The sequence below is a fragment of the Martes martes genome (genome assembly GCF_963455335.1).
Source record: "Martes martes genome assembly, chromosome: X".
Lineage (NCBI taxonomy): Eukaryota > Metazoa > Chordata > Mammalia > Carnivora > Mustelidae > Martes > Martes martes.
The window spans coordinates 76,373,285-76,386,637 of NC_137897.1; the positions used below are offsets into that span (position 1 = coordinate 76,373,285).

Below are 13,353 nucleotides of genomic sequence, written 5' to 3' on the forward strand. Positions count from 1 at the left end.
GTACCTGTCTTCTCTGGACTCCGTGTATTTTAAATATTACATAATTACATTTTTTTAAGTAAGTGAACTTCAACCAGGAAAGCCAACCAGTGAGAATTCAAGAGAATAATGAATTGGCCCACCTTTCAAAGGTTTTGTAAATCTCGCCCATGTGAGGAATCTCACTTTAAGAAAAACAAGACATGTGAAAAATCCAGACTTAACAAAGGACATTGGTCAGGAGTTGTTTATTCACATTATGTGGGGCTCTTTCTTTTACGAACAAATCCACCACAAGGTTTTGGTAAGTATGGAATGCCATCACTGCGGTTAATACAGGGTCTAATTTACAAAACACTCACTTGCAGCAAGGCTTTTCAGGAACACAATGACCGTTCAAAGGTATATCCACAGGTCCTCTTGTGTTACCCAATCAGGTTTTCAGTTCTGGAACAAAAAGCACTTTGAAGCTGCACCAGAGGAACTGCTATCAAGCAAAATGGAGTCTGGTTTGGCCCCAAATGTTGTGTGCCTAGCTGAGCCATCTGTCCGCTCTGTAACTCCATTTTCATGATTACAGAGCGTAAATACTGGTTCCTTCTCACATCTTTTCCAGGGATGCTGTGGAGCTGTGTGGTCCCAGCCAATATTTTTTAAGCAAAATGCTGAATGATATAACAAATGAGATGTCTGCACGGGAGCCCCAGTTCCTGACACTGGCAGAGCTGTGCTCCAGGAAGCTGCAGTACTTTCCACACCGTTCCCTGGGGTGACACAGGGAGGCGCTCGCAGCCTGGGTACAGCCATTGGAAGCAGAGTTACCCTCAGCACGCAGCCCACACAAAAAACACTCCTAACTACACAAGAGCCAAAAAGGAAATGTAACTTGAAGAGCATTTCCCTCTACAAACAACTGATCCTCTGGGACTTTCACTTCAAGCCGCTCAATTGTTCGAAGTAAATGAGGCTCACATTAAAGGCCAGCCAGTCACACATCAAGAAATTAAGCCTCCTCTCAGTAGGAGAAAATGGCCGCTCCTGAGCCAACCTCCTGCCTCTCACACACAGGCCTCTTGTACAAATGGCTTCATTTACCCACATCTGAGACACTCGATCCAGCCAAGCTTGGTCTCCCCTAAGCCCTGAAAGCTGAGATACACAAGCAGAGGGGTCAATATCTGAAACTCCAAGCAGCTGCCTCAGATCCTCTGCAGCGCCATAATTCAAAAACTCCAGCTTTGCCACGAGGTGGCTTCATCCTTTTTTTAGCCCTCTAATTCCTAACAAGCAATTCCCCACACCCCTAGCTTCAGCCTCTGGGCACAAAATACCAAAACCACAACCAAGACTAGGGCAAGGATAGGGAAGGTGAGGTCTGCAGCTCCTCCCACCTTGTAAGTCTGATGGGCAATCAAAGAAAAACCAGGTAGGGCCACCAGGACCCCAAAACAAGTGGTCCTCTAATAAGAAGAATTCCAAAGCCTCAGAGCCCTCTATGGAAAATGTCCTGCCTCCAATCCCCCAGGGAGAGAAATCTCAGGATCATTAGCAAGCACTCTGGCTGAGCTTAACTTTAGTGAAGGTGTATGGGGAGAGAGGTGATCTCTAAGGTAACCAGTTAATTGCCAATAAGGAATGATAATAATAAATTAGCAAATACTAATGTAAACTAACTCAGTTCTGCGGCAGTTGCATGGAGACAACAGAGGAACGGTTTATTCTGGAACACATCTTGCAACCCGATCCCCACTGGGAAACACACTGCCTCCCCTAGATGTGAATGGCCCAATAAGATACAATGTAGGCAATGGGTGGCCCTAGAATGTCTCCTAGTAGAAGTGGAGCCTTTGATTTTTAGAGAAAAGTGGAGTGTGTGCACCTGAAAAGATGCAGGTTGCACTGTTCCCATTGTTTCCTTCTGCTGCCTGAGGATTACTTTTGACTCTTAGGGATAAGACTTAGGTAGTTCCAAAATGCTGTCATAACAAGAAAAGTAAAAGAAAAATAAAATTTAAAACGCTCACTGAACTGTTTGTTGGTTTGTTTTCATTGGAGGCGGTGTCATTTCCTTGCTATTCAAACCAGCCTCATCATACATATCAATTTCCTATTGATTCCTGAAACTGACATCTGATAGGTTTGGGGCTGCTTTTCTATATCCTTAACCCATGGTTTCACTCAAATCCCTGCAAATCCCTAGCTTTAAAACTCTGTTTTAGGGACCAAAGCATGTTGAGCTGTTTCTTTCTTCCTATTTTTCTTCAAAGCCTAACTGATGTTTCAGTTTCATTATTTGCACTAAGATAACATGCATAGGGACTTCCTGTAAGATCATTGGAAGAATTCAGTTTGGTTTGCCACATACATTCCTAGTCTGCAAACTCTTCCGCCACTCAGTGCCATAGCAGAGCACACAAAGCCTTAGAATGTCTCATACTGAAGATGCCACAGTTTGCTAGCAAAAGGTAGAAAAATAGAACTCAAGACTGAGTTTGAAACCAAAATCTAAATCCTAAATCTAAAATCTAAATCTAAATCTAAAATTCGGGAAGTTTTGACCACTATGACTCCCTCAGAGTATCAGCTCAGAATCATTCAACATTAGAAAACTAAAATTTTAAAATGCCTCACCAAAGAGACTGGGTGTCCATTTGACCTTCGTGAAAGCTGGAAGAGGTCCCACCCACGTCTCCAATAGCAGTAGAAGAAATGAATTTCATTTTCTTCCAGCAATGATCACAGCTTGGGTGACAAAAAGGGTAAAGCAGAGATGCTGATGTACAAAAGAGTAACACTTTCCAGCATCCAGGGGGGCCCAGTAGGCATGCCTCCATTTCATAAGATTGGAAGAAAAAGTATTTGCCATAATAAGGAGACTCTAAAAATGTTGGAATATTTTTAGAAAAATCTTAGCAAACTGGAAAACCTATTATTATTCTCTCTTCTCCATTCCCCTCCCTTTTCAATCTCTTTTCCCCTCTCTTCACTCTCCTCCCACCACACATACATTCACTCATGCATATACTAAATCTATGGACTAAATATACCAGGATGCCAAGAAATGCAACTCTCACCCTTCAATTTAAAATATTTAAGGGATACCTGACTTCATTAATTCTAAAGAAGTCTTCTGTAAACAGCAAAGACATCCTCCACTTTTCCTCTCCAAATCTGTGTACAAAACCACAAAATCCACATAGCCGATTTCCTGACCAACATCAGAAGACCTGCAAATAATGATATGTTATTCTAGGCATGACAGTCTCTGTGATACTAAAGGCTGAGTTCCAATTCCCTAGGCTCCTCTCCCTTTACCTTACCTACTTAACTGCATTGAACATCACATTCCCTTTGGTTTCTAGGGCCAACAATATTCAGATGTGGCTAGGTTTGCACACTGATGCAGAAGAGACCTACCCTTTTGCAAGCAGCACCAAACCTTAGGAGCTCAACAGTTAAGTCTACATATAAATGATAGCAGGGTTGCCAAGAAAGAAGCAGAAGGGGAGCCCTAGGAAGTCTACAAAGTAACATGTGGTTAGAAACTCTTATATTACTTGCAGGGAAATCATTGGGTGATCTTAGCTCCCCAGACTGAACTCTCTGTGGGCTGCTGCTGCATCGCATATTTATTTGGGATCCCCATGGTACCTGCCACACAGCTGAGCACATTGGATTCTCTAATAATGCTTACTGATATCTAACGCCATGGTGATAAGGTATGATGGAGTGCTCCAAGGGAAGAAGTTCCCCACTCCTTTATGGAACCACTGTAAAGCCTTGTAACTGACTCTGCAGATAAGGGAGGGAGTGGGTTTGTCACAAGGTAGCCCAGCAGAGAAACCTAATGTGCAGGGCTTTGGTCTCAATCGGGAGAGTAATAATGTAACATACGCTCAGAAAAGAAAAGTTATCCTGAATTGAATTGACCTGTTTACTTGTCTGCCTCCTTGTAAATTCCCTAGGGTCAAGGATCAAGTGTTTTATTTTTGGATCCTGGGCAAGTAGTGCAGTATCTAGCACATTCTAAGTGTGCAACAAATGCTATTGGGGTTAATGAACAGATAAAAGAATGGTTTGATGAAATAATGTAAAGAAAAATGTAAGTAACATAAGATTTAATACAGAAGTCTCCATAGAATCTCATTTTTATCACATCATAGCACTTACCACTCTGTTATAACTTCTTAATAAATGGTGGTTTCTTGGATGGATTAATTAATTAATAGGAAAATATAAAGAGAAGGTAGGAAATATATCAGGATATTACTATCCTAGGAATGGAGAATATCCTATTGAATGCAACAGGAGCATAAATCATTCCACACTGCAAATCACCTATTTGTTTGCTTGTCTCCCCTGTTAGAATGTACATTCTTTGAGACGAAAGAAGATCTTTTTTATTTCTGTAACACCAAAGCCTAGAGCAGAAAAAAAGGAGACCTTCAATAAATATTAGCTGAAGGTATGAATCAACCATTCTTGCTCTTCTATAGATTTCACTGTACCTAAGTATTCTACCTAGTCCTCATTCAGGGACTTCTGATATGGAAAGAAAAGGAGAAGTGTCATTTTCCCCATGCATAACTTTGTGACAGATGCAGGTTAAAATGGCCTCCTCTTTCTGAATGGGTTTCTCAGTTGAACTCTACAGGACTGCATATTAGAAATACACACTTGGTCTCACTGGGTCTAGGACACACTGCCTTGGCCCTTGACTAGCCCTAGACACTATATATCTCTGTGATTTTATTAAATAAGGAGAGCATGTGGCTTTGTGAGTTGGGGAGAAGATCAGAATTCAGACTTTCATTGGCTTTTCTAAATAATTGAAGCAATATTTTATTTCATTCTGCCTATAGGAGAATCAAAAAGAACACCAAGGTCTTTGGTAAACCATGAAGACACACACAGTCATATGTCTCTTGCCCACTGTAAGTATCTCATAAGCACTGGGGCTCACATTTCTCTAGTGCCTTGAATTGATCACAGAAATAATCACCACGTCCTCAGATGATTATTCTTTTGTCTATCTCCAAAAACAAGAGCAGTCAGCACCTGAACCCACAACGTTGCCATCTTCTACCCCCATTGTTTAACATCCAATATGAATACTCCAAGCACACCACTTTGTAGGTGTTACCTATACAAAACCAACTTAAATTCCTCTTTAGTTACAGTGTCTATGGGGTCACACTCAGGTGTGCAGGCCATTATAAATGATTCTCCAATTATTGTCTAGTGAGGAGATCTATGATTCAGGGAAAATGTATGTGTCGCACCCTTTACATTACACAATGCCATACATATATTCCTTGGACCGACCTTGCATGGTAGATGTGCCCATTTTGTAGATGAGAAAACAGAGACTCAAAGGGATTCCATACCAAGAGGTGTCCCCCAGATTCAAAATCATGGTCTACCTGATTCCACCACATAGCACTACCTTTTCCTTTCCGTGGCTAAACTCTTAGTAGTCCACAAGTAGTCCTCCAAAAAGTCTATGATCTAGTTCCTGTAGTATATACTGATATCCATAATTGTAACAGTGCCTCTGTGGCATGATATTGGATTTTCAATAAATCCTTATATATAGATTTATAGATTGAAAATACTGGTGCTTTTGTTGCTGGCAGAAGATCATCAGTTTCTCATTAAAAGCACTGTTGTTTGGTCCAATTACTTCTGGTGAGAATGATTTTTCAGGAAACTAGGGAAAGCAATTGATTCAATTGCCCTCTGAAATTGATACAAATACTATGAGACCATTTTATATGCATCATAGCCTAGGTAGGTCAGGCTGAATTATTTCCAAGGCAGGATGGTGGCACTGAAACAGCACTTGCCAGAAAGTTATAGAGCCCTGTGATCTAGGCTCTCCTCTCTTTCCTTTCTCTGCCTCTGCACTTCCCTCTTCCTCTCCCTCCCTACCCCGCTCTTCTCTCTGTGTGTCTCTCCATGTCCTGCTCTGTGAGTCTGAACAACTCCCTTACCATCTCTGGACTCTGTTTCATCTACTGAAGGGTAATCTATCAAGATAACTATTGCAAGGCTCAAAGGAGACAATGATTGGGCACGTGCTTCAAAACCTGTGGAAGTGCCATTCAAATCTACAGTATTCCTTTCATTAGTGGCCTGGAAGAGGGCATATGCCTCCCAGTGCATCAAATTTCCAAACAAAGAGGAACTTAAGCAATTCATGGAAACAAGAAACCAACTTAAGAGCTGTTACTTATAGCGTTCCACCCACCCACCCACCATCATCCATGTTATCACCCTACTACCCTGAAATTATTCAAGAGCCAGCAAACATCAGACCACACAGTGTTAAAAAAAAAAAAAGCTTCCATTTGAAAACCTTCATACCTGGTAAAGGGAAACAGAGCAAACTCAGATCATAGTTAATTTCTGAAACGTTTGTTATTAGTGACAGTTTCCACCTCCCTGTTTGTCAAACATCACTAAAAGAACTACCAAGAAATGGCAACGTGGTTTTTTAAATTTTTTTGTTTGCATCCCTTTAACCAGCCCACCCATATTCTTGGGAAAGCATATATATGGCCAAAGAAAAAGAAAAGGGGGCTTCAGGAAGCTGAATCACTCTTGCACTGGAGAATTGGCCCCTGAGCATTCTAGGGTTCACCCATCTTTAACACTGCTTGTTGATCCACTCTTTCTCAGCCACTTTAACTGGAACACTGGTACCACTGAGTGGCAAGCATACCGCATTTGCAACAGGTGGAGCAAATTCATATTATGCCAGAACACCATACAGAGACTTCCAAGGTACAGACCCCTTGAGCTCCCACCCTTAACATCCACCCCTACAAAGACCCATTATGTTGGGCTATCCTTTGCCTCAAGAGACCCTGCTGGCAAACCTTGACTACAGAAATGGGCTTAGGCAAAGAAGTCCTCCCCACCCCTGTAGGGGAATTCTGCAGCCTAGAGGCCTATGTGGGTCTGGGGGAGCAACATGGGAAAGAGAGCCAGCCGGGAGGACCTCTTAGAACCCCTTAGATGCACTCACCTCAGGCAGAGGCACACCGTTGATGATCAAGTCTGGCTGCTGGGGGCCCTGGCTGTTGAAAGAGTGATGGTAGATGTGGTTGGCACTGGTATTGCGGGTATTCTGGTTCTCCACATTCAGGAAAGTGCTCTCTGAGCGGCGGCAGCCCAGGGGCAGTGTCTGCTGGTGGTAGTCGAAATAGTTGAGGGAGGAAGTCAGGGAGGAGCAACTGACAACGTTCATCTTATCTGTCTCCTCCACATCCCGGGGTACCAGACGGATGTCATTCTTACTGATTTTTTTCTTCTTGCTTGATTTCTTTTGATGCCCATAGGAGTACTCGGCAATTCTACGTGACAAAAAAAAAAAAAAAAGAAAAGAAAAGAAGGAAAGAAAGAAAGAAAGAAAGAAAAAGGAAAAAAAGGCAACATGTATTGCTAATGCTCTCCCAAAAAATGCATTGGTTAATAAATATTAAGCACCCCAGAGGGTTGCACCCCTTCTCTGCTCCAGCTTCTTATTCTGGTGCATTACATCATCAGGTTTCTCCTGTGCTTTGTACATGTGAAAACAAGCTAAGGGCCATACAGTTTTCATATTAAACATACAAACCTCCTATTCCCCCCCACCCAAATGTTTCTATACTCTGGATGTGCAATTTCTCATTGCCAGTGGCTGCTTAGCAAGAGTGGGGAGGTCAGGGAAAGTTGAGCCTATGGGAGAAAAAGCATGAAAATGGTCAAGTCTGGAGCTCCCCTGGAACCCAAAGGAACCTCTGGGTGAAATAAGAAGCAAGTATTAATTTAAAAGAAGAGGAGACAGAAGGAATTAAAAAATAATCTCCTTTCCAGTTCCTCCAGGCATTTGCCATGTAGCGAACACTCTCAGTCAGATACCTCTTTGACCTGATCAGTTTTGCAGTGGGATAGATCAAACCCCATCCTTTGATGTACCCTCAGCTTCTCTCCTCCACACCCTCCTTCCCCCTGCCCTACCCCTGCTCCTTTCTACTCCCCACCCTACCCCTCCTCTCCAGGAGAAAGTGGAGAGCCAAACCCATTTGAATGAGGGAAAGTGCTTTTTACCTCTTTCCCCTTAGGCTCACTTTCTCCTCTGCCTTTTTGTCTTGCTCCTTGCTAATGGGAGAAACCGAGATGCAATGCGGACACTTGCTGTTTTGTCCTTTTATAAAACAGCCGAGGAGACAAGTGATGGTTAAACAATTACTGCAAAGGAATTTAAAGGTTAGTGCATTCAGCATCCTTCTCCCTTCAGGTGCACCTACAAGCAGCTGTGCTGCAACTGGAACATAAAGAGCTCAATTTAATTAACACTGACACAGACCCAGCAACGTGCACCGAAGACACCAAGCATTAAGAGACTTGTCAAAAGAAATACATTGAATTGTAGCTAGATTCTAAAAGTCATTTATTCCTTTGCACATAATGATTCACCTTATTGTTTGAAAATTCAATTTCTGGGCAATAATCAGCAAAACAATAGGGTTAATAAATAATACAGGTTGATCTTTACAAGGGAAAGGCTGTGACTGTCTTCCTGCTCAACAAAGCTAATTGTCTGAATACAAAAAGGGAGCCAAATTCAGCAGCAATTGCAGATCACCTCACAAGTCTCATAAATGAATGCACTTAATGAAGAGGCTCAGGAGGGGCTGAGAAAAGAAAACCTCTTGTCTAATACATGGAAAGACAGGCTTTCTAAAAGGTCTGAGCGTACAGGAAGATTGCATATTTCCCGAGGCAAATTCTTACTCTATCCCAGGGATGTTCCTAGGGCTGAGCAGTTACATTCCCTCGCCCTTTCGCTGTGTTCAGGCATACTTGCAGCTGATGCTACTGGAGCTTAAGAGCAAATAAAATCCCAAAGACCCCAGGACTAGGGTTTATTTTCTTCTCTAATCTGTTTATAGAATCAATGGGAAGTTTTAATGATTTTGTTTACCCATGATGGGTAAGTTTGGCAATGCCCCGTCCAATTACTTGGCTGAGGCATTCACTGAGCAGCCCCTTCTGTATTGACCAATTATTTAATTAAACTGTACTTCATTAATCCCAAACCATCATGGGGAACAGAGCTCTTTACAAAATACACATGTGAGTGAAGTTGGAGAGCACTGAGATTTTCTTTTTTTTTTTTTTTAATTTCAAATGCTCTCTTCCCTGTTTAATGATCTCCCTGGCAAGCTCTCAGAAAGAGCTCTCACTTCTAGTCATATATCACCAAGAAGTGGCAAAGCCTTCACTATCTTTATTTCAAGATGATTTCTTTTTCATCAAGAAAAGGGTCTTATACATTTACTTTACACTACGGAAATGGCTTAAAAAGAGTCCATTCTATCATTATCTCATATAAATAAAATTTTACAGACCCCCATTTTTTCTCCTATAAAAATCGCCACTGGCAGTCACAGGTTTCAAAGGTAAGAGCAATATTAATTTCCATTTCTCCCATCTGAAATGACTCAGAGCTGAAGGAAAGAAAAGTCACGGCCATTTCACTAGTAACAGGATTAAAGCGTTTATGAGGCATTGCAGCTGCTCTTTTATGGCACCTGATTGATATTCATGTGTGGTTAGCATTTGTCTACTAACTTGTGTAACGCAGAGAATAGTAAAAGGGAAACAATAATTGCATGGCTGTTACATATTCAGGGGGCTCTGATTCACAGAAGTATGCATTTCATATGGTGTCAAATACAAACTGGACCTACAGGAACATATTTTGACTGATTAACATGCAAGCACAGATGGCACAAAAGACACGCTGGATGTGTAGGTGTGTTGAAAGCACACACACACCTTGGTTGGAAACAGCAGCATCATTCAATTTCAGCTAACTAAAGAAACAACTTCTTTTTTTTTTCAACTGTTTCGATGAGACACTGCTGGAAAAAATTACATGTATTTATCCTAACTTGGACTCCAGAAATACTTAGACTTATTTGTTCTGGCCAATTGTAAGGAAGGGCTTCAACAAGACCCTCTAATGTGTTTATCAGGAATTTTTTTTAAAAAAAATACTACTTGTCATTTCCAGTTTCTATTCTCATCCCGCCACCCCTCCCCACATACACATGCACCCCGCATATACTCCAGAAGAAACTGTAACACAATAGCCCATAGTGACATCCACTGGTAGGGACCAGATCTTAATGCCACAGCTGAATCCCACATTACAGAAAAACACCATCAGCTCCAGAAGATTGCTATTTTTACTGCAACATCTGGGAGGCGAAGTCCTATCCCTCATTGAGATGTTTGGTCTCTACCTCATCAATCAACCAGATATGTGAAAATATGAATGACCGGTAGAATTTCACCTTACACAGCCAGATGTTTGGGTAATGGATGAAAACAAGCCAAGAACGCACTTAAAAAAATACTAATCACCTGCTTTCCCACACATTCCTGTTTTCTCTTCCCTCAACTCTGTTTCCTACCTTAGGCACCCACTCACAGGCTCTCTTCAGTTTACCTACAAGACTGGGCGAGTACCAGCACTCCCTCTCCTTTCAGTATCTGTCCCCAAAGCACTGTGTCCCTGAAATCAAGTTGTGGGACTTGGTGTTGGTGGTTCTACTGAAAATTGACTCTCTCTCTCTCATTTTTTTCCTGCCATAACTTCATGGAGACAGCTGCACAAATTTTAAAATGATAATTGCTTTCCTGCTCATCATCATTATGTGACAGAATCCACCACTCAAACAGTAAATGATTGTCTTCCAGCAAATTGTCAGATCAAAAGAATTGATCAACTTGCACTGCCACAAACTTTCCCCCCTCCAAAAACAAGCGCAGGGTGTACACACCATGCATTTAAATAGGAAACAAAAGCAATGGGATTTTCACACAGACACAGATACAACTTATTCACCCAAGACAAAGGAAAGATAAAAAGTTGGCTCTACCTGCAGTTGTAGGTCCGGATCTCTTTGTTGTCTCGCTTGCACTTGATTGCCACAAAGATCATAGTGACAAAGAGGATGCCGGCAATGGAGCCCAGGGCGATAATGAAAATCAGGGACAAGTTCACCGAGCCCATTGACTCTTGGGCGTCAAGAGCAGGGGACAGGTAGATTAGGACTAATGCAGAGGCGGAGAGAGATGTCTTGCCATGGTCGTGGGCCACCACAATAAGCTCATAAGAAGCCTTTGAGCTCTCGCCAAAGGTGCGAGTGGTTCTGACTTCGCCATTGACCTGATCTATTTCAAAGAAGCCGCGGTCACCCTCGGTCATGTCATAGGTGACCCGGCCATTCTCACCCTCGTCGTAGTCGTCTGCTTTGACCACGGTCACCAGATATCCTATGCCAGAGTTGCGGGGGATGTAGACTTCCGCAGTGCCGTTGATCAAGGGTGGGGCCGTAATGACCGGGGTATTATCATTGACGTCGAGGATGATGACCCGAACCGTGGCGTTGCTCTGCAGCGAAGGCAGGCCGCCATCCTTGGCCAGGACCTTGAATTCGAATGCCTTGGTCTGCTCGTGGTTGAAGGATCGAAGCGCGTAGATGTCGCCCGAGTTGGGGTTGATGGAGACATAGGTGAAGACAGGCATGTCCCGCACCTGCGACGGCACAATCTGGTAGGAGACACTGCCATTGAGACCCAGGTCGGGGTCTCGGGCTGACACGGAAAGCAGGTAGGCGCCAGGTGTGTTGTTCTCCTGCACAATGACCTGGTAGTAAGGCTTGGAAAAGTGCGGGTGGTTGTCATTCTCATCCGTTATGCGAACTGTAAAGGATTTGGCACTCTGCAGCATGGGCACGCCGCCGTCGCGCGCCTGGATCGTGAGGTTGTACTGGTCATGCTGCTCGCGGTCCAGCCGTCCGTCCACTAGGATAGTGGAGAAGCTCTCATACTCCTGCAGCCGAAAGGGCACGTTGCCCAGCAAACGGCATTGCACGCGCCCATTAAGGCCGGAGTCCCGATCAGACACCCGCACCAGTGCAATCACGTAGCCCGGGGGGGCGCTCTCGCTTACCTCCACTAGCTCACTGTTAACTGACAGCAAGTTGATGACCGGCGGGTTGTCATTGGTATCGAGAACGCTGACAGTCACCTTGCAGTGTGCTGGGATGGAGTTGGGCCCCAGGTCCTTGGCCTGCACGTCCAGTTCGTACACGTGCCCCTCTTCGTAGTCTAGGGCACCGGTGACTGTGACCAGGCCACTGTGTGGGTCAATCTGGAAGAGCTCACGTGTGCGGTCATTGACATAGCCATAGAAGGAGTAGACCACCTGGCCATTGGTGCCTTCGTCTGGGTCGCTGGCATTGAGGCGGATGACAGGTGTATTGGGAGGTGAGTTTTCTGGCACGCTCACTGCATAGGTGGACTCGCCAAACACTGGGTTGTTGTCATTGGAATCGGTCACCTTGATGCTGAGGCCAACAGTGCCCAGATGCGGTGGGTCGCCCCCGTCGAGTGCGGTGATGCGAAAGCTGTAATGCGACTGCGTCTCGCGATCCAGACTTTTCTCCACCACAAGTTCTGCAAACCGTGAGCCATCGCCGCGCGTCTTGATCTCCAGGCCAAACAGCTCATTAGGCGTGAGCTCGTATGTCTGCACGCCGAAGCTGCCTGAGTCCGGGTCATAGGCGCTGTCCAGCGGGATGCGCGTGCCGGGACTAGCTGCCTCGGAGATCTCCAGCTCGATCTGTGCCGCTGGGAAGCTGGGTGCATTGTCGTTCAGGTCCTTGATCTCCACCTTAATCACGCATATCTCCATTGAGCTGGACATGACCTCCAGCGAGATGATGCACTTGGGGCTCTGGCGGCACAGCATGTCACGGTCGATCTTCTGCTTGGTGACAAGCAGGCCGGAACTGGGATTAATGTCTACCAGGTGCGGAGCTGAGTTGGACACCACACGGAAGGCAGAGGCCTGCCGTGGATCCAGAGCAAAGCCCGCCTCGCGCGCGTCCTTGGCCACGTTGGCGATCACCGTCCCGGCGCGCTGCTCCTCTTCTACCGAGTATTTGAGGTTAATGAGGGCAGCTGCCTGCGTCCACAGTACCGCCAACAGCAGCAGCACCGGCAGCAGGAGCGACTCCATGGCTGCGCGGGGCTCTGCCTGGCCTCGCCTCTCCACACCCCTCCGAGGCCGACGCCGCCGGCGCTCCAGCTTCCCGCTGACTCGGGCCGCCTGTTGCGCGCGCCCCGGGGCCCGGGAGGCCGCGGGAGGAGTCCCGCCCAGGGCGGCCCGGCGGCGCGGGGGAGACACCCGCGTCGGCTCCAATGCTGAGGTTGCAGCAGATTCGGAGGAGGTTGGCGGGGGGCCCGGGGGCTCCGGGGGGCCAAGGGAGCGCCGCGCGGCCCCGAGCCCCCTCCCTCCAGCCCGGCTAC

The 13,353-nt window shown here is 45.1% G+C and overlaps 1 protein-coding gene across 3 annotated transcripts in view; it reads right to left on the reverse strand.

Moving 5' to 3' along the window:
- Positions 1-13,063, reverse strand: part of PCDH19 (protocadherin 19) — a gene marked incomplete at its 5' end in the record, with an annotated part of 127,773 nt that extends 114,710 nt beyond the window's left edge. For 2 of the 3 annotated variants that reach the window (XM_080795891.1, XM_080795892.1), the window contains 2 exons: positions 7,010-7,337; positions 10,917-13,063. In XM_080795891.1, the coding sequence (XP_080652017.1) occupies positions 7,010-7,337; positions 10,917-13,063 (2,475 nt within the window). Of the gene's footprint in view, positions 1-7,009; positions 7,338-8,073; positions 8,215-10,916 lie in introns of all 3 variants that reach the window. The other variant, XM_080795890.1, reaches the window with a different exon arrangement.
- Positions 13,064-13,353: the final 290 nt, after the last annotated feature.